This window comes from Oryctolagus cuniculus, chromosome 2, assembly GCF_051225735.1.
Source record: "Oryctolagus cuniculus isolate XC-2025 breed Fujian yellow rabbit chromosome 2, ASM5122573v1, whole genome shotgun sequence".
NCBI classification, from domain to species: Eukaryota; Metazoa; Chordata; class Mammalia; order Lagomorpha; family Leporidae; genus Oryctolagus; species Oryctolagus cuniculus.
The window spans coordinates 171,038,601-171,059,410 of NC_142868.1; the positions used below are offsets into that span (position 1 = coordinate 171,038,601).

Genomic DNA, 20,810 nt, shown 5'->3' on the forward strand with positions numbered 1-20,810 from the left:
CTTGCACGTGTTCATTATCCCAAAAAGAAACTCCATTCCCTTCAGCTATCATTATACAATCTGTATTTCCACCTCCCACCCTTTGTGTAGGCTGCTGCTAATCTTTTTATCTCTGTAGCTTTTCTTATCACTGCCATTTTGTATAAATGAGATCATATAATATGTAGCCCTTTGTAACTAGCTATTATTATTACTTTTTTTTAACTTTTATTTAATAAATATAAATTTCCAAAGTACAGCTTATGGATTACAGCGGCTTTCCTCCCCGATAACTTCCCTCCCACCCACAACCTTCCCATCTCCCGCTCCCTCTCCCATTCCATTCACATCAAGATTCATTTTCAATTCCCTTTATATACAGAAGATCAATTTAGCATATATTAAGTAAAGATTTCAACAGTTTGCACCCACACAGAAACACAAAGTGCTGTTCTTGGTACCTCCAAGGCTTTCCCCATCATTTCCCTCTTCACTGAATATTGTATCAGACGTTAGCAAAGGTTCTCCTTTCCTCCTCTCCCTCTCTCTTCCCCTCTCAGTACGTCCTTAATACTTTCTTTGAATCCTTCTAATCTATCGACAACTTCTAGTTTCTGAGTGTATCCAAAAAGGAAGTGTCGCTCCCCCTCTTCGTGGAGGAACGACACTAAACCCTGCCTAGGCTTCATATCCGAGTCACGGCACCATTATGTCGCTCCCCCTCTTCGTGGAGGAACGACACAGGACCCTGCGCTGTTCTTTCGTCTGCTCGGCCCTCCCCGGGTTTGCTGCTGGTTCTTCCTGGGTTGGCTACTATCCCTTCCACCTCCGTGGAAGGGCAGTTCCCCCTGGCCACATTCCCCACTTCCGCAGGGGAGCGGCACACCGCCGGCCGGCTCTCTGGGGGCTGCACAGGTGTTCCCCTTAGATGTTCCCCTTAGATGTTCCTGGTGCATGCCGTCTCTCTCCTCCTTTATAGTCCTCCTCCGCCAATCCCAACTTGGCTGCCCACACGCCGAGTACGCTGTTCTCCTCCAATCAGGAGCAGGTCCTGCTGTTTATTGGTTGAACTGGAGGCAGCTGGGTAGAAGCTGTTTTCTTCTCTCCCAGCGCCATATTGTGGGAGAGCAGATGCAGAGAATAAGTCTTAATTCCAGTAACTCAGTCTAGTCCGGTTGCTCCCCACAGGAAGATGTTTGAAATTTTGTATATGTTTGTTTAACTTCCCAACCCATGAGATTTTCTCAAACTAATCATATTTACTTGGTTATAAACATTCAATATCATGAAGGTAAAAGGAAAAGCACCATTATAGCCAGTAGATTATTTTTTGAAGCATTATCTAAGTAGTTTTAATACTATAAAAAATAAAAGTATCTTCTGTTTGCTTTCCAAGTGCTCTTTAAATAATCAATATGATACATTTGAGCTAACAATTTAGTCAGAGAAAAGTCAACTCTGAACTCAGGTGTCCTTGCTCTAAATAGGTTCTACAAACAACAGATAGTACTTAAGACGGCCTCACTCTTTGGAACTTTATTTCCTCATCTATAAAATGAGAAAAATTTAGGAGATATTCTCTCTCTAGTTGTTCACACATCTATAAAGTACATACATCTATAGTTATCCTGCTTATTTTTATCATGTGTGAATCTTTGGTCCTTTAATATTGGCATATAATATTACTTAGCCTAATAAGTTGTTTGTAAATGTATGTAGAATTGCTATCAGAGTGGCAGTATAAAATACAGACCACAGAAGATAAAATACTGTAAATTGTTGAATAAGAGCTGACATTCTCTTGTGTGCCAGGAACTGTGCTAGACACTTTATAACCATTATTTCTTTTTATTCAAACAACACCAAATGATAGATATAATTAGCCCAATTGTCAATTTTTTGTATGCAGTACAGTGCCTCACATTTGCTTCATTCTTAATTGGAATTTTTAGGTTGATGTCAGAAAAGAAAGATTGTTTTTTGAAAGGCAGAGTTACAGAGAAGCAGAGGCAGAGAGAGAGAGGTCTTCCATCTACTGGTTTACTCCCCAAATGGCCACAATAGCCGGAGCTGTGCCAATCCAAAGCCAGGAGCCAGGAGCTTCTTCCAGGTCTCACATGCGGGTGCAGGGGCCCAAGGACTTGGGCCATCTTCTGCTGCTTTCCCAGGCCACACTGCAGAGCTGGATTGGAAGTGCAGCAGCCAGCACTTGTACCGGCACCCATGTGGGATGCCAGCCCTTCAGGCAACTGCTTTACCCACTATGCCACAGCACCAGCGGCCCATGGATGCCTTATTTTCAATAATTATGAATTCTAGTTATATTTAGATGTTTACAAAATTATTACTTGTGAACTTAACAGACTTAAGCAAGAATTTCACATTATGATTATAATTTAGAAAAGTTATCCTCAACTAAGTGTTTGGTGCTATCACTAAACAAATATGTGAAAATCAAGAATGTACGAATAAGCAACTCAAACTTTTCCTTTAAGGGATTTTTTTCACAGCCTTTGTCCCAGGTCCGCAATTCTTTTTGTCTTTGGAACTCATGTGAGTTTCTATTTCAGGCGTTGCTTTTCATTTATACATATGCTTCTCTATTCCCTTTTTCTCCTATACTTTCAATTCTAATCAAATAATCTTTGGAAATTTAAGTGGAATCCATGGACTTGTAAAAGTTAATAATTGATCCTACTTTAAATATCTTTATTTTTTAAAGATTATTTATTTATTTGAAAGGCAGAGTTAACAGTGAGGCAGAGGAAGAGAGAGAAATAGAGGTCTTTCATCTGCTGGTTCGCTCCACAAATGGTGGCAATAGCTACCACTGGGCCAATTCAAAGCCAGGAGCTTCTTCTGGGTCTCTCTTGGGTGCACCAGAGTAAACACTTGAGCCATCTTCTACAGCTTTCCCAGTAGTAGTGGAGCAGCCTGGACTCAAACCAGTGCCCATAAGGGATGCAGGCACTGTAGGCGGTGGCTTTACCTGCTACGCCACCGTGCCGGCCCCTTTAAATCTCTTCTTTGCAATTTATTTCCAACAAGAGGAAAATACTTCTTTTTATTTGTCAAGCAATAGAAAAAAAGCTTTTAATCTCTGAGTGTACAAGTAGAGTCAGAGGGAAAAGGAAAGTCATTTTTGTACCTTGTCATGAGTTAATGGATTTTAATAATAAAATCTGCATTCATTAATATGTTGGGAAAATTATAATTCAACACTCAGACTAAATTAATGTGGATATTTTAGTCCCTTTTCCCATAGTTGTGATCATTCTACACAGAGGATGTTGTATCCTGCTTTCCTCCATTTATTTTGTAAACATTTTCCCATTCTGTTACTCAAATCGGGATGTGAGATACCTTTAGTAATGGTCATTTTCTTTCTTTCTTTCTTTTTTATATATTTATGTAATTTGAAAGAGTTACAGAGAGAAGGAAAGACAGAACTCTTCCCTCTGCTGCTTCACTACCCAAATGGCTACAAAAGCCAGCACTGGGACAGGCCTAATCCAGGAGACAAGAGCTTTTTCCCATTCTCCCACATGGATAGCAGGGACCCAAACACTTGGGTCATCCATCCTCCACTGCTCTTCATAGGCCATTAGCAAGGAGCTCTATTAGAAGTGGAACAACTGGGACTCGAACTTGTACCCATATGGGATGGCAACACTGTAGGTAGTGGTTTTTCCTGCTATGCCACAATGCTGTCCCCTAATAACTACCATTTTTAAAATATCCACTTAATAGTGATTGTATGATTATTAACTTGGCTATTACCCTATACTTGAGTACTATTTCCAATTTTTACATTTTGATAAATAACATTGCATTTGAATTTTTAAAATGAAACTTCGGGGGCCAGCGCTGTGGTAGTGGGTTAAGCTGCTGACTGTGTCACCAGCATCCTACATGGGTGCAGGTTTGAGTCCCAGCTGCTCCATTTCCAGTTCAGCTCCCTGCTAATGTGCCTGGGAAAGCAACACAAGATGGTCCAAGTGCTTGGGCCCCTGCACGACGTGGGAGACCCAGAAGAGGCTCCTGGCTCCTAGCTTCAGATTGACCCAGCTCAGGCTGTTGCAGCTGCTTGGGGAGTGAACCAGCAGATGGAGGATCTCTCTCTCTCTCTCTCTCTCTCTCTCTCTCTCTCTCTCTCTAACTCTGCCTTTCAAATAAATAAATAAATCTTACAAAAAATGAAACTGTAGATTATTACCTTGAAATAGTTTTCCTAAAGAGGTTTTAAAAAATACAACAGGTCTGAGTTTTGTTACAGTTTGCTGAATCTTAGCAAGTGATTCTTTTTGGAGTGAACAGAATCAAAAATGAAACCAGCTCATTGTTTCCCAAATTCCAAGAAAATGGCTAGGAGAGCTCTTAAAATTCCACAGTTTGATATACCTAAACATATTTTTAAGTGTCATTGAGTTGATTATAAAGTCCATTAAGAAGCTAGCTTCTTATTGCTCAATATAAATGCTTAATGCAATGTAGACTTTTTAAAGGGAAAGTACACTCTTTAAAACAGGAAAATTATGGTCCTGCTATATACACTGTGACCCCAATGTGTGTACATGTCGAAGAGGGATCGGAGGCTCAGATTTGGGTACATCATATCAAGGGCAAGGACAACTGATAGGCATCCAAGCCCAGTGAGCCAGAGGATCAGCATTCTTTAGGTGGGAAGAGCAGACAGGACACCTGCACCAACAGGTCAACATTTAAAGTAAGTGGTTGGCAAATGAACATGAAAGGAAGCCTTATAAGAAAGTTGTTGAAATAAATAAAAGAGCAGCCTTGTGATTCCGCATTCCTTGACACTGGACATGTAGAAGGAGAACTTGAATTCCTGCTTGTCAAAAATTTTTGTAATATGATTCTCTAATGCTGTATATTTTTTAAAATATTTATTTTCTTCTACTTGAAAGAGTGACAGAGAGAGGTCGGCGCCGTGGCTCACTAGGCTAATCCTCTGCTTGTGGCGCTGGCACACCGGGTTCTAGTCCAGGTTGGGGCACCAGATTCTGTCCCGGTTGCCCCTCTTCCAGTCCAGCTCCCTGCTGTGTCCCGGGAGTGCAGTGGAGGATGACCCAAGTGCTTGGGCCCTGCACCTGCATGGGAGACCAGGAGGAAGCACCTGGCTCCTGGCTTCAGATCGGCACAGTGCGCTAGCCGTAGCGGCCATTTTGGGGGTGAACCAAAGGAAGGAAGACCTTTCTCTCTGTCTCTCTCTCTCTCACTGTCTAATTCTGCCTGTCAAAAAAAAAAAAAAAAGTAAAGAAAAAATACATTAAAGGTTTATGGAAAATTAAATAAAAATCAAGTCAATTTTGTTGCACAAAATGTTGAAATCCATGCATAGTTTTTTTATATAATGTACATTGTTCATGGCATTTTAAAGACCTCTCATTATATGTCAGGCATTGACAATATAATAGTGAACAGTCAAGCAAAGAATCTGCCATGTTAGGCTTACATTCTACTTAGAGACAGACATAATAAGGTGATCACAGATTGTGACAACTAGGAAGGAATGGTATGATGTATGATGTGACTGAGAATAGGAGGAGCTGTCTGGAGCCTTTGCTTCTCTGATCTTCTGATTTGCTTATGTAACTACCTACTCATTGAGTATGTCAGTCCTCAGACTCAATTAATTTAAAATAAACTCTTCACCTTCTTATCTAAACATGCTTTTTAACCCATAATCTCCCCCATCAGCATGCCAATTATTTTATCCTCTTCCTTAAGCCATTAACATTGGTTGGTATCATCCCTGACAATTCTCACTTTCTCTCTCACTGTATTTAGTTCATCACCAAGTCTGCTCAATATCTTATCACATTCTTCCATGTGTCTTTTTTGCAATTGTTACTACCTCAGCCCAAGTCATCATGTTCATTTGCAGGAGAGATGGTCCTTGATGTCCAATGGTTCAACTTAGAAATCTTGGGACTTTCCAAGGGTGCAAAAGCAATAAGCATTTAGTAAAAACTACTCCAAATTTTGGATTTTGATCTTTTCCTCAGACTGACAATACGTGGTCCAATCCTTCTCTGCGGTGCTGAGCAGTGGCTATGGCTGCTAGTCATACCCAGAAATCAGGAGGGGAGACAGCTGACAGCCTACTGTGTACTGTGTTGCCATGTGGGGTGTTTGGTAGGTTAGGTGTATTAAATGCACTTTGAAATCACAGCATTTCCAGTTTAATATGCGTATTGGAATGTAGCTCCATTGTCAACAGAGGAGCATGTGCCTAGCAAAGTGGTTAAGAGTGTAAGATTGGCCGGCGCCGCGGCTCAATAGGCTAATCCTCCGCCTAGCGGCGCCGGCATACCGGGTTCTAGTCCCGGTCGGGGCGCCGGATTCTGTCCCGGTTGCCCCTCTTCCAGGCCAGCCCTCTGCTGTGGCCAGGGAGTGCAGTGGAGGATGGCCCAGGTGCTTGGGCCCTGCACCCCATGGGAGACCAGGAAAAGCACCTGGCTCCTGGCTCCTGCCATCGGATCAGCGCGGTGCGCCGGCCGCAGCGCGCCGGCCGCGGCAGCCATTGGAGGGTGAACCAACGGCAAAGGAAGACCTTTCTCTCTGTCTCTCTCTCTCACTGTCCACTCTGCCTGTCAGAAAAAAAAAAAAAAAAAAAAAAGAGTGTAAGACGATAGGGTCAGACTGCCTAGGTTAAAATTTGGTTCTGTCATTTACAACCTGTGTAACCTTGGGCAAGTCACTTTTCCTCTTTTACGTCAGTTTCTGCATCTGCAAGATGAGGCTAACAATATCTATCTCATAGAGTAGCTCTGGATGAAATGAGCAAATGCTGGCAAAGGGCCCTGAAATAATGCCTGGCCCTTAGAAAAGATTTTAGAAATGTTTGCTAAAAATATATATTTGCCTTCAGGAAATGAAAGGAGCCCCTGTTGAAAACTTCTCAGATGGTTGCCTTAACATCAGAGCGATTTCTTGATGTGATTCCGAAAGCCCTGCATAATCCGACCCTGCCTCCCTCACCCCCTCACTATTTCATGCCAGTGCCTATAGTATTGTCCTTGTCTGTCAAATGAAGATAAGGTTAGTCTGTATAACATAGGGGCATTACAACAATTTAATTAATACATGCAAAATGCACTACTTTCTTGATTAAAGGCTCAAGAATTATCAGTTATAAAATAATAATTATTACTTTAGTTTTGCTCTTTATGTGCCACCCATGTTGGACTTCTTTCAACAAATCAAATACACTCTTTTTTTTTTTTTAAGTTTTATTTATTTTAAGGAGATAGAGAGTTCTGGTTTGGTCCCCAAACGGCTTTTACAGTCATGGCTCATCCAGGCTGAAGCCACTAGCCCAGGGCCTCATCTGAGTCTCTCATATGGGTGACAGAGGCCCAAGTATGTTGGCCATCCTCCACACCCTTCCCAGGCACATTGGCAGAGAGCTGTATCAGAAGCAGAGCAGCCGGGACTCGCACTGACACTCTGATGTGGGACACTGATGTTGCAAGGAGCAGCTTAACCTGCTGTGCCACAACACCCCTGTTGCTCTTTATGTTTTAATCTGATTACCTTCTAATAAAAATATTGTGGCGTTAGTTCAGTTATTGCCCTATGTCATATCATACCATATCATTTCGCCCTTCCCTTTTTGCTATAATGAATTTGTGTGTATGAGCTGTGTAAACTTGAATGCAATCAGCTTATTGTTAGATAATATGAATTCATGTGAATGTGTATGTGAGCCTCATTCGAACCAGTCCTGCCCTCCTACCCTTGTTGCTTCATGTCCTGCCACTGAGGGGAAATCTGGGAAAGGAGATAACATAGATAATGGTAGAATTTTCCATCCCAGAGAACAACTGCATGGACTATAATTAACACACAGTGAACATGAGTAGCATATTGAGGGCTTGCAGAGTAGAGGGAGAGAAATGTAGTACATGCAAAACAGGTTCAATCCTGTTGTAAGGAATAGGAGAAAAAGCATATATTTTCAAAGATTAAAAATGTACTGAACATCTTTAACTTCATTCATTTTTTTCCTGGCACAATGCCTAGATTTTTCCACTCTTAAGTCTGTGAAAAACAAAAAATATATATACCTCTCTGTAATTCTTTTGAGGGCCAACTAAATTGATGGCTTAAGAATACCAGGTGGGAATTTGGGGAGGAGGTGCTGTTCTGAGCAACTCAAACCTAAATGAAGATTGGGTATCTAATGCTGGGAAAGTGACTACACCTAGAAACAAATGTGTCTCAGTTGCACAGTTGGCAGGAATAGCTAGCTTATAAAAATGTTCTTACAGGGGCTGGCACTGTGGCTCAGTGGGTTAACGCCCATGCCTGAAGCGCCAGCATCCCATGGGCTCTGGTTCTAGTCCCGGCTGCTCCTCTTCCCATCCAGCTCTCTGCTACGGCCTGGGAAGGCAACAGAAGATGGTCCAAGTCCTTGGGCCCCTGCTCCCAGGTAGAAGACCCAGAGGAAGTTCCTGGCTCCTGGCTTTGGATCAACACAGCTCCGGCCGTTGCGGCCATCTGGGGAGTGAGCCATCGGATGGAAGACCTCTCTCTCTCTGCCTGTCCTCTCTCTGTGTAACTCTGACTTTCAAATAAATAAATAAATCTTTAAGAAAAATGTTCTTACATACACACGGTTATTTTTATACTCTGAAGATTACATTAATTATTTGAATTTCAGTTCCTAGCTTAGAAAATGGGGACATCTTAGTTGTGAAAAGGAAACAACAATTTGGTGAGTAGAGCTTTCATTCATTAGAGATTTCAAAACAGAAAAAGAGTAGAGGCAGCGGGTGTCGTGGTGCAGGGGATTAAGCTGCCAACTGGGATACCCTCATCCCATATAGGAGCGCCTGTTTGAATCCCGGCTACTCAGCTTCTGTTTCAGTTTCCTGTTCATACACCTGGAAGGATGATGACCTAAGTCCTTGGGTCCCTGCCACCCATGTGGAAGACCCAAGACCTAGGTTGTGTTCTGGGCTTCTGGGTTTGGCTTGGTCCAGTACCAGCTGTTGCAGGCATTTGGGGAGTAAACCAGCAGATGGAATATCTCTTTCTCTCTCTCTGTCTCTTTCTCTCTATCTACATTCCCAATAAATACATAAATAAATATTTAATTAAAAAGATGACACATTAAAAAATAGAAAAATGGTAAAAAGTGAAGGATGAAAAAACAGATACAGTGAAAGGAAAAGAACATGTTCAAAAAGCAGTTTAGCAAGGCAGGGCATTGGGTGTAGCAAGTAAAAAGCTGGGTGGATACTAATACCCCCTATTCCCAGGAGCGCCTAGGTTTGAGTCCTGGCTCTGCTTGCTATCCAGCTGCTGCCCTGGGGAGGCAGGTGCTTCCTCCTGGTCTCCCATGTGAGTGCAGCGGCCCAAGCACTTGGGCCATCCTCCACCACCTTCCCAGGCCATTGCAGAGAGCTGGGCTGGAAAAGGAGCAGCTGGGACTAGAACTGGTGCCCAAGTGGGATGCTGCTTCAGGCCAGAGTGTTAACCCGCCACAGCGCCGGCCACCACTATTGAGATTTCTTAAAGGAATCATAGTTTTAGATTTGCAGTATTTATTTTCCTAATGGTCAATCACTACAAAATTAATTTTAAAATTAAATTTTATATAAATTTATTAAATTTAAATACATAAAAAAGTAAAATTTAAGAGCTTTTTAAGATATATTTTCTTTTTTTAATAAAAATTTTTAAAAAGATTTATTTATTTATTTGAAAATCAGAATTACACAGAGAGAGGAGAGGCGGGGGAGGGGGGTGTCTTCCATCCAATGGTTCACTCCCCAGTTGGCAGCAAAGGCCAGAGCTGTGCTGATCTGAAGCCAGGAGTCAGGAGCTTCTTCCAGGTCTCCCATGTGGGAGCAGGGGCCCAAGGACTTGGGCCATCTTCTATTGTTTTCCATAGCAGAGAGCTGGATTGGAAATGGAACAGCTGGGATTCGAACCGGTGCCCATATGGGATGCCAGCACTAAAGGCAGTGCTTTACCTGCTGTGCCACAGCACTGGCTCCTTTAATAAAATTTTTTTTGAGGGGCTGGTGTTATGATGTAGTGGTTTAGGTTGCCATTTGCAATGCTGGAATCCCTATGGGTGCCAGTTTGAGTCCTAGCTGCTCCATTTCTGAACCAGCTCCCTGTTAATGTGCCTAGGCAGTAAGGTAGGCTGGAGCTGAAGGAAGGTACACACAGCCACTGGCTGGGTGTAGCAGGGCTGACATGGAGGAGAGGTGAGGAAGCCAAGGGAGCGGGCAGGTGGCATGCGAGGTGGACAGTTACTGCAAAATCTTCTCTCCATCCTTGGGCAGGCCTCTCTCCAGACAAGTAGTCCTTTCTTCATTTTCTGGCCAGAATTCTGAAAGAGCCATCCAGTTCAATTTGAAGCCTTTTCTTCGATCAGTTAAAGAGTTGGAGATGCAAAAACCAGTCATTTTGGAAAAGTAACCACTGCTCTTAAGGAAAAATACAAAGAGTGAACAGATGAAAAAAAATTTTTTTGACAGGCAGAGTGGACAGTGAGAGAGAGAGACAGAGAGAAAGGTCTTCCTTTGCCATTGGTTCACCCTCCAATGGCTGCCGCGGCCGGTGTGCTGCGGCCTGCGCACCGCGCTGATCCTATGGCAGGAGCCAGGTACTTCTCCTGGTCTCCCATGGGGTGCAGGGCCCAAGCACCTGGGCCATCCTCCACTGCACTCCCTGGCCACAGCAGAGAGCTGGCCTGGAAGGACAGAATCCGGCGCCCCGACCGGGACTAGAACCCGGTGTGCTGGAGCCGCGAGGCGGAGGATTAGCCTAATGAGCTTCAGTGCTGGCTTTTTTTTTGAATTCTTTTTATTATAGAGCTATAATCCTCACCCTACAAAGCACACGTGTATGAATTACAAAATAACAAATGCTCCTATTTCCTAAATAACCTTTGAACATTTCACAATTTACACCTTAGCACTTGCTGTCCTGATACATAAATCAATATTTCAACAGTGGCTTTATGTTCTTAGAAAGGAAACCCTATTTTATGTCACGTAAGTCGTCTTAATTATGAAATTAAAAGGCCAGGAAATCAGTGACAACTTGAGGTCTGAGACTTAATGGTTAGGCTTTGGGGTTTTTGTTTGCTTGTTTGTTTTTTTTAAAATTATACTATACTATACTATTTAAAAATTCTTATTAGGGGATGAGAAATGAAAAAAATATTGTAGTGTATTTATTTGTTAATCTTATGAACTCTATTGTAATAACAGGTATCATTATTTAGTATACATTATATCCTGAGCACTACGCTAAGGGGTTTTACTTTCTTCTCGCATATAATCTCACAATAATTACATAAGGTAAATATTCTTCCCATATTAAATATGAAGGAATTGGGGCCAGCACTGTGGCCTCGTAGGTTAAGCCTCCGCCTGCAGCACTGGCATCTGATATGGGTACCGATTCGTGTCCCGGCTGCTCCTGTGTCCATCCAGCTCTCTGCTGATGGCCTGGGAAAGCAGTGGAGGTTGGCTCAAGTACTTGTGCCCCTGCCCCCAAAGAAGTCTTTGGCTCCTGGCTTCGGATGGGCCAAGTTCCAGCCGTGGTGGCATTTTGGGGATGAACCAGCAGATGCAAGACCTTTTTCTCTCTCTCTGTATCTTCTTCTCTCTCTGTAACTCTGCCTTTCAAATAAATAAATAAAATCCTTTTAAAAAATGTAGCAATTGAGATTTAAGAAATCATATTTTTCCAAGATTTCCATATATGGGAAATTATACTATGTGGAATAAAATTTAGGTTTGACTTGTCCCTTCCAATTATTTTTTCAGAAACTTTTTTTTTTTTTAATTTTCAGAAGACATTTGCTATAGAGATTAAAGTACATTGAGAGGAGACTTCTGGGGTGCCTGCCACATTCTGTTTCATGATTCAAGTGAGGGTTACATGAAGTGTTGGCTTTGTAAAAGTTCACTGAAGTGTTATTCACCATTTGTGAGCTTTTCTGAATATAAAGTGTTTAAAGTAATTCATGCTGAATACAGAAAGAGGAGAAAACAGACAAGCACAACTTGAAAAAAATCATCAGTAAGCTTGCAACTCAAAAACAAATTCTGAAGCTGATTCAACACAGGAGGAAATTATGGGCTTCATGGTTCTTATTCTCTTTAGCAATTTAAGGCAAAAGAATGGCAAAGGAAAGTTAGAAGTAATATTTTTTGTTAAATTACAAAAGAAATTTTATTACACATGAACACTTTTGGAAAAGGTGAAAAGTATATGCATTGCTTCATACTTCTTTCTTACCATAACCCATCTTAATATTTTGGTGTACAGAATGGCTTCATGGCACATATCCTCAACACTATTTTGAGTGTAAATAAGTCTTTGAACAGCAAAAAGGTATTGCGGGTTATAATAATGACCTATGGGCCGGCGCTGCGGCTCACTAGACTAATCCTCTGCCTTGTGGCGCCGGCACACCGGGTTCTAGTCCCAGTCGGGGCGCTGGATTCTGTCCCGGTTGCCCCTCTTCCAGGCCAGCTCTCTGCTTGGCCAGGGAGTGCAGTGGAGGATGGCCCAAGTGCTTGGGCCTTGCACCCCATGGGAGACCAGGAGAAGTACCTGGTTCCCAGCTTCGGATCAGCGCGGTGCGCCAGCCACAGCGCGCCCGCTGTGGCGGCCATTGGAGGGTGAACCAAGGGCAAAAGGAAGACCTTTCTCTCTGTCTCTCTCTCTCTTTCACTGTCCACTCTGCCTGTCAAAAAAAAAAAAATGACCTATGAATTTAAGAGGTGCTTTTGTATATGTGTGATTGAGTTCATATTATCTATCAATTTGTTTTATAGTCTGCTAATGAATTAAAGGAATTGTCAGACAAGTGTTCTATCAGAAAAAATACTGCTGTTAACATTCAGACTTCTAAGATTACATAAATCCCTCAGATGAAAAAAGATGTCATTGGGGCATTATTATCTTGTTGGTACTCTGGTGGGTTTAGAACTAAGAAATCAACCTGCTCATGAAGATTTCACTGAACTAACTGCCAGGAAATCTGAGTGCCAGTTTTGGCTCGTCCTCTCACTCAAGGACTCATTGTGAAGTTTAAATTTCTTTGGACTTTAGTTTTTGAACCATAAATGAGATGATTGGACTATAATCTCAAAGGATACTTGCAGCCAAAATAATTTATGACAGGGAATTTAGCCATGTCTGCATCAACCTTTATGATAATAAAGAATGAATTCAGAGAGCGGAAACGGTCAGTAGCTAGAAGTGAGCTTGCCATCTTTATTTGCAACCAGAGCAGATACAATGTGTTTCCTGTCCTTTCTAGGAGTGGCCATGGAAGGGGGGAGGGGAGAGAGGACAAGGACAGGATGTCCTTCCCTAACATGTCACTCAGCAATCTACATCTTTACATTTTTTTCACGGCCACGAGGCCTGATATAGCCTGTAAGTTTATTCCACACAACAGAAGGATTACAAATAACTTGTTCGGGTAACAATATTAAGTGTCTCGTTTCCTTTTCCCTTGTTATGGATTGTTTCCAAGCGCCTTCCTTTCTTCCATGTTATAATGTGAGTTTAAAGTGACATAAAATCAGGGACATCAGAGAAGGAAAACATTTACAGATGTCACTCCAAAGGGAAGGACATGGGTGTGCCTTTGGTAGGATGATCCTGTTGCCAGTTAGCAGGTGAAACGTAGTAAAAAAAAAAAAAAACAAAACCCACCCTGACAACCGGATAAGTGAACATGAAGAGGTGCGTGGGTAAGACAGCTCTGGAGAGAGGGAGGGAAAAAAACCAAAAAACTTGTTCTTTTAGGTAGTGTAGCTTTAAGGCTCGGTGAGACTTGATTAAATATATGCCAGTCTCTCTTAGATGACAGGAACTGTGTCATCTATCTTTATATCCCCAGTGCGGGAGAGAACCGACAATCGAAATCCCTCTTCCATCGAACTGAGTTAAAAACTTATCCTTACTGGGGATAAGATAGGAAGTCACTGGCAACAACTTTTTACAGGATTGACGGCGGCGGAGCAGCTTCTCAGAGGTGGAAAACGCAGCCGAGAGCTGCCGCGCGCAGAGCCCAGGGAGCGGGGAAGGGGATCAGAGCTCGTCACTTGGGAAAACTCAGGCAACAGGTCTGCAGCCCTCGAGTGAAAAAGCCAGGGGCGGCGGCGACGCGCACCCCCCAGGTCTGGCGGGTCCGAAACCGCCAAGTCCGAGTCCAGGGCACCGGACCCGCGGCCGGCCGGCTTCTTCAAAGACGGCCAGGAAGCCCTCAAGATGTACGGCCCGGGTCTGTCTCCTGGCGTGATAACAACTTCCGCGTGTGTGTGTGTGTGTGTGTGTGCGCGCGCGCGCGCCGCGGGGAGCGCCGCTCGAAGACGAGGACGACTTCCGCGTGCCAGCACGAACGGAGCGTCGCCGGCCCGCGCCAGGTCGCCAGCGCCAGAGGAAACCCGCGCTTCCGCGGGCCGGGGGCGGGGCCGCCGCCACGCCCGAGCCGAGGCGAAGCCCCACAGGCCGCCGGGACCGCGCGCGCGCCCGCGCCCCGCCCCGGGACTACATTTCCCAGCAAGCCCCGGGCCGCCCGCGCGCCGCAGTTGACCCATTTCCCGGCCCGTCACGGGCTCGGCCGGCCCCCGCGCCCAGGCGGCTGCTCCCTGCTGACTGGGGTGTGGGCGGGGAGCGGCGGAGGGAGGAGGAGGCACTGCTGGCCGCCGCCGTTGCCTCCGCTGCTGGGCGCCTGGGCAGCTCCCCGGGTTTCTGCGGCCGCCATGGACGAGCAGGCGGGTCCCGGCGTCTTTTTCGGCAACAACCACCCGGGCGCCGGCGGTGCCAAGGGGCTCGGGCCTCTGGCAGAGGCTGCCGCGGCCGGCGACGGGGCGGCTGCGGCGGGGGCGGCTCGAGCCCAGTACAGCCTCCCGGGGATCCTGCACTTCCTGCAGCACGAGTGGGCCCGCTTCGAGGTGGAGAGAGCCCAGTGGGAGGTGGAGCGGGCGGAGCTGCAGGTAAAGACCCTCCCGGCCTGGCCCTCTTCATCCCGCCTCTTCGCTCCCTTCCGCCCCGCCCCGGACCGTCGCCCCCTCCCCCAGTCCTCTCCCGTCCCTTCCCCCTTTGCTCCCGCCCATCCCACCCGGAGCCTCGTCCCCTCGCTCCCTTCACCTTTGCCTGTCGCTGTCCCCACTTCTTTCCCCGCGGTTCTCCCGCTCCTGATGTGTTGTTTACCCTCCCCGCTCCTTCTCGTCGGCTGCTTCCCACTCTTAACTCCCAGTCTCGTTTCAACTCTCTTGCCGCCCCGCACCTGAGGGCTTCCCGTGCAGTGTCCTGAAGGAGCTGACAGTAGTTTTGGGAGACGCTGAGCAAGTCATCGTCTGGGCTAGTGTGTCCCATCCGAGGTCTCTGCAAAAGGGACTGGCCGTTGGCGCCTCTCTCTGCAAGGAAGGCGACAGAAGTTGTGTCAGTGAGGCCTTGACTTTGGGCTAGAAGCTGACTTTGGGCAAAAGTGTTGTTAGAAATATCAGCCGCCTTGTCTACACGTGTATGTTTCTTCTCCCCCTGCCCCCCGCCCCCCGGCCCCGTATTGCAGATTCCTGGATTTTGAATGAGGGACTGAGATGATCAGCGAGCTGATGGTCCAGAGATGGTTCTTGTTGGAAAGCTGCAACTTCTCGAGGGTTTATTTCATGTTTAGTATTTTGTGAGATTGGGTTGTAGTTTGGAAGGAACTGAAGGGGCTTCACTGATAGGAACATTGCCTTGCATAATCTGCGAGATAAAGTAGGAGTCTATCCAGGGAGGAGCTATTGTGGGCTCTCGGGAGAATGAAAGCGAGGCTGATACTTTACAGGGCATGCTGAGTTGTAAGTAGGTTTTCAGTGGCTGTTCTTAAAACTTGCAAGGCAGCCGCCAGTTTCAGGAGGAATTGGGAAGACCATGAGGGGTTGTGTCTGTCTCTTACAAGATGATCCTGTACCCTTAGGAGATTTGAGTATGGTCTTGGTTTTTGAAACACTTGAAGGTAGAATGCTGTCCATTGTGTCACTTTTTTTTTTTTTTTTTTGGTAACATGTATTTCTTTGGTCCTGAAAAAGAAAAAGGAGGGGAGAAATCTGTCCAACACCATCGTGTGCTGGGATAGGCTACTTCGCTGGAGTGGCACTGGCTGTGCAAAGAGCCAACAGGGTTCCATTGGGTTGGGTTCTAGTGAGGGCTGTGTTTGCTGCCAGTTCTGTGACCTTGGGGAAATCTTTTAACCTCTCTGGGCTTCAGTTTCACCCCTTGTTTATTCAACACGTGTTAATTGAGAACCAGCTATATGTCTGGAGGCTCTGAGATGAACGAAACTCAGGAAGCTTCTGCCCTCACGGAGTTTCTGTTTAGTTGGAAGGCAACTGATCAGCAAATGAAACCATATAATATAATGGCCTATTGTGGGAACTGCTGAGAGGAGAAATCCATCAGGGTACAAGAATAGAGTGGTGGAGAATGCTGCTTTAGGTCGGCGCTTTAGGTGAGGCCTCTGGGAGGTGAGAGATGAGTGGTTGAATGAAGTCAGGAATGACACATAGTTTCTGTAATTCCTTGTCAGTCTATATGTCTATGGTTATGTGTTTATATGTTTTGGCTGTGTTTTCATCCCTACTGGCATGTTGCTTTAAAAGCTGGTCTGTTGGTATTTGTAAGTTTTCTCATGGTTATGGCCATGTCTCTGTGGTACCCAACACATTCGAATGTTTATGCATTTACCTTTTTCGCTGTGTATTCTATAAATGAGCTTGTGGATTTCAGGCTTCAAAGAAGTATTAAAGACTAGGTGTGACTTTCTTTAAAACAAACATTTTTCATTTTTTTTTTTTTGAGAGACACAGAGACAAATCTTCCATCTGCTGGTTCACTCTCCAAGTGCCTACAATAGCCAGGGCTGGACCAGACTGAAGCCAGTATCCCAGAACTCAATCCCAGTCTTCAGCATGAGTGGCAGGCACCCAAGTACTTGAGCCAAGTACTCACAAGGTGTGTATTAGCAGGAAGTTGAATTTGAAGCAGGGGAAATGGTGTCCCAAGTAGTGACTTAACTGCATTGTGCTGCACGCCCACCCCAAAGTTAAGATTTATCTATTTATTTGAAAGTCAGAGTTACAGAGAGAAGGGGAAAGACAGAAAAAGTGATCTTCCATCCGTTGGTTCACTCCTCAGATACCTGCTGCACCCAGGGCTGGGCCAGGCCAAAGCCAAGAGCTTCATCTGGGTCTCCCATGTGGGTGGCAGGGGCCCAAACATTTGGGCCATCTTTTGCTACTTCTCCCAGTCTATTTGCAAGGAGCTGGATTGGAAGTGGAGCAACCGGGACAAGAATCAGCGCCCATATGGGATGCTGATGTCATAGGTGGTGTCTTTACCTGTCACGCCATAAAGGTGACCCCTAAAGTTTGACTTTTAATGTTACCCAGTTGTAGGAAATTATTTTTGTATGTAGATCCTTAGATTTCAGTTCCTTTTCCAATGTAGGGAATGTAAGTTACACTAATTTGAACAAAAACAAAGGAGAGAACAATGCTAACCTTCCTCTCTGTAGAAGTTTGGGGTCTTCTAACCCACCTTGTCTTCTGCTCACTCACTCCATTCATATTTAAGCTTTTCACTTTATCTGTAACTGTAGTCAGTCTTCAGTTTTTTGCCCACACATGTTACATTTAATGTAAGTTTCTCATTGGTGCACTACTTTATTTGCTTATTTATTTGAGCTAGAGATTCCTCACCACCTGGCTCATTTCTCAGATGCCTGAGGGCTGGGTGAGGGCTGAAACCTGGAATCAGGAACTCCTGTGTGGGTGTTAGGAACCCAGTACTTGAGTCTTTACTATTGCCTTCTAGGGTCTGCATGAGCAGGAAGCTGAGACCAAGAGCTGGAGCCAGGAATTGAACCCAGGCCCTCTGATGTGAGACATGTTTATCTTAACTGGCATTTTAACTGCTAGGCTAAATGCCATCCCTTGAACACTACCTTTTTTTTTTTTTTTTTTTTTTTTTTTTTACAGGCAGAGTGGACAGTGAGAGAGAGACAGAGAGAAAGGTCTTCCTTTGCTGTTGGTTCACCCTCCAATGGCGCACCGCGCTGATCCGTAGCCAGGAGCCAGGTACTTCTCCTGGTCTCCCATGGGGTGCAGGGCCCAAGTACTTGGGCCATCCTCCACTGCACTCCCTGGCCACAGCAGAGAGCTGGCCTGGAAGAGGGGCAACCAGGACAGAATCCGGCGCCCCGACCGGGACTAGAACCTGGTGTGCCGGCGCCGCAAGGTGGAGGATTAGCCTATTGAGCCGCGGCGCCGGCCCCCTGAACACTACTTTTTTAAAATAGTATCTTTCGATTTGTTCTCAAATTAGGCTTACCCAGAGAAGTTTAAAAAATGAGTTGTATATTATCTGAATAGAGTAAGTGTTATGTATTTTGGGGAAACAGGTTTTATGATAATCTGTGATCTTTGTCCCCCTTAGTGTAATTGAAAAAAATTATTCATTTCTTTAACATTGGATTGTTAAATTTGAACGTTTCTCTTCATGTCCTTGAAAACAGTAGGAAGTAAGAGTTGAGTAAATTGTGGTGAAATATGGATCAGTTGATGCTCTTTTTAATTTTTATATCTCTACTCAAGTCATTAAAACCAAAGTCAACAAAATGCCTTCAAGATTAAGTCTAACTCGTCCCTTCAGGAACCTGTCAATCCTGCTCCTTCCTAGTTGCCAGTCAGAGTTGTGAAAGGCAGTTCCAGCTCTCACAGTAGTCTGCCTTGGCCACTTTCCTCCTCCTTCAGATCTTGGGGCAAGGAAACAGCCACATTGTACCAAAAACTTCCTTGTCATTTACTATGGTACTTGAAAAAGTTTGTTGAAAATAGAATGAAATTAATTTTATTTTGTGCAAAATAATTTTGAAACGATATATATAAGGGATTTTAGAAAATGCACACTATGAAAAAATGCATGGATTTAAAAAAATTTTTGCACCAAAATAAGCTTTTTTAAAATCCCATTTCCCTTTCACTTTCTGAAGTACTCTTGTGATTTTTGGATACCCATCTAATTAATGGACTCTCTTTGTACTTTTGATAATGCTTGCCTGTCTACCCCTGTCCCCCACCTCAGATCCAGATGAGAATAGGCAATTCATAGGAAAGAAAAAGTAAGATTAGGATTATTATCGTGTTTTACATTTGTGAAAGGGATTGAAAATATTTTCTGGATGTGAGACATGTTCTAGATGACCTAAAAGAAACATGCAGTCTAGTTAGTATGATAGAACGTCCTCATGTGGAAGAATCAGAATATTTGCCATGGGAAAGAGTTAATTTTCTTAGAAAAGCATGAGAGAGAAGAGCTAGGAGTGAATGTGGAGGACAGCAGGAACTTTGTGAGGTCATGAGAACTGAAGGCTTAATGTTTGAAAATGAGTGACTTAGGGAATAGTATGTAAGTAAAAAATTGAAAGCGATCGGTCCTAGATTTTGGTGGTGTATTTGTGGAGTGAAGAAGGGTCTGATACTTACCTGGAAATGCTAGAGTTGTGTGAATAAGGGCGATAAGATCGAGTAGCTCAGGGCATGTGGTGAGGAGGCCATATACTGGCGTGTTCAGGAATTTGGGTTTTGGCATTAGTAGTTTGTGTTTTCATTCAGCAAATATTTTTCAAGTACACACCTCATGCCAGGTTTTGTTCTAGGCACTGGGGATAAAACAGTGGGGGAGAAACAGATTTTAACCTTGTGAGGTTTAAATTGGGGGGGCAGATAGACAAAGATAACTGAATAGGTAAAGTGTTGGAAGATAGTAAATGCTCTGATAGAGTAAGGGGGAATGACATGCTGGAGAGAGTGGAATGGGGAAGAAAGGCTTCACTTATAGGTGCCCTTTGAGCTCAGACCTGAAAAGGTGATATTTGAGGAAGGGAAAGAGCATTCTTGACAGGGAGCGGCTGGAGGAAGGAAGCTTACTTCCACAGTTTGAGGAAGAGCAGGGGTCAAATGTTACTGGAGTGGAGGAAGAGAGTGGAAGAAATGATGTCAGAGAAATACTGAGTCTTGTCCATTGTGAGGACTTTGGATTTTAGCCAGCAAGGCAGGTAGTCATTGGAATATTTTGACAGAGGAGTCATATCATTTTGATCTTTTTAAGATTTTTATTTACTTGAAAGGCAGAGTGATAGAGAAGGGAAAAGAGAGAAGAGAGATTTTCCATCAAATGGTTTACTTCCCAGATGCCCACGAAAACTAGGACAGGGCAAGGTTGAAGCCAGAAGCCAGTAATTCCATCTGGGTCTCCCATGCAGGATCCCAAGTGCTTGGGCCATCATCTGCTGCCTCCCAGATGCATTGGTAGGAAGCAGAATAACCAGGACAAGAATTGGCACTCCAGTATGGGATCCTGAGTGTCCCACGTGTTGGCTTAACCTGCTGTGGCACAGTGTCCTCCCTGGTATCATTTTGAAAGGGAGCCTTTAAAAGGATTCATAGTGGACTTGGAGGGAAGACAAGGGTTGAAAAAGAAGAGTAGTTAGGAGACTGTTTTAATTAATTCAGAATGGGGATGAACTAGAGAGGTAGCCATGAGATATGTGAACATATATTTTAATATTCAAAATGTAATGAATTCTGAATCCAGTTTTGAGGTATAATCAGCAAAGTGTGTTAAGAGTTAGTGAGATTTCATAAGATGGCTTATGAATATTTATTTGAAAAGCAGAGCAACAGGGAGAAGGAAAGGGAGAGAGAGAGAGAGAGAGAAAGAAAGAAAGGAAGGTATCTTCCATCTGTAGGTTTACTCCCCAAGTGGCC

The 20,810-nt window shown here is 44.3% G+C and overlaps 1 protein-coding gene across 3 annotated transcripts in view; it reads left to right on the forward strand.

Annotated features, from left to right (window-relative positions):
* The first annotated feature begins 14,657 nt into the window (after positions 1-14,657).
* Positions 14,658-20,810, forward strand: part of STRN (striatin) — a 133,351-nt gene continuing 127,198 nt past the window's right edge. Inside the window, exon 1 of one of the 3 annotated variants that reach the window (XM_051842991.3) lies at positions 14,658-14,990. In XM_051842991.3, the coding sequence (XP_051698951.1) occupies positions 14,757-14,990 (234 nt within the window). In that variant the 5' untranslated portion in view covers positions 14,658-14,756. The remainder of the gene's footprint in view (positions 14,991-20,810) is intronic. The other 2 variants (XM_089327756.1, XM_070069253.2) reach the window with 2 other exon arrangements.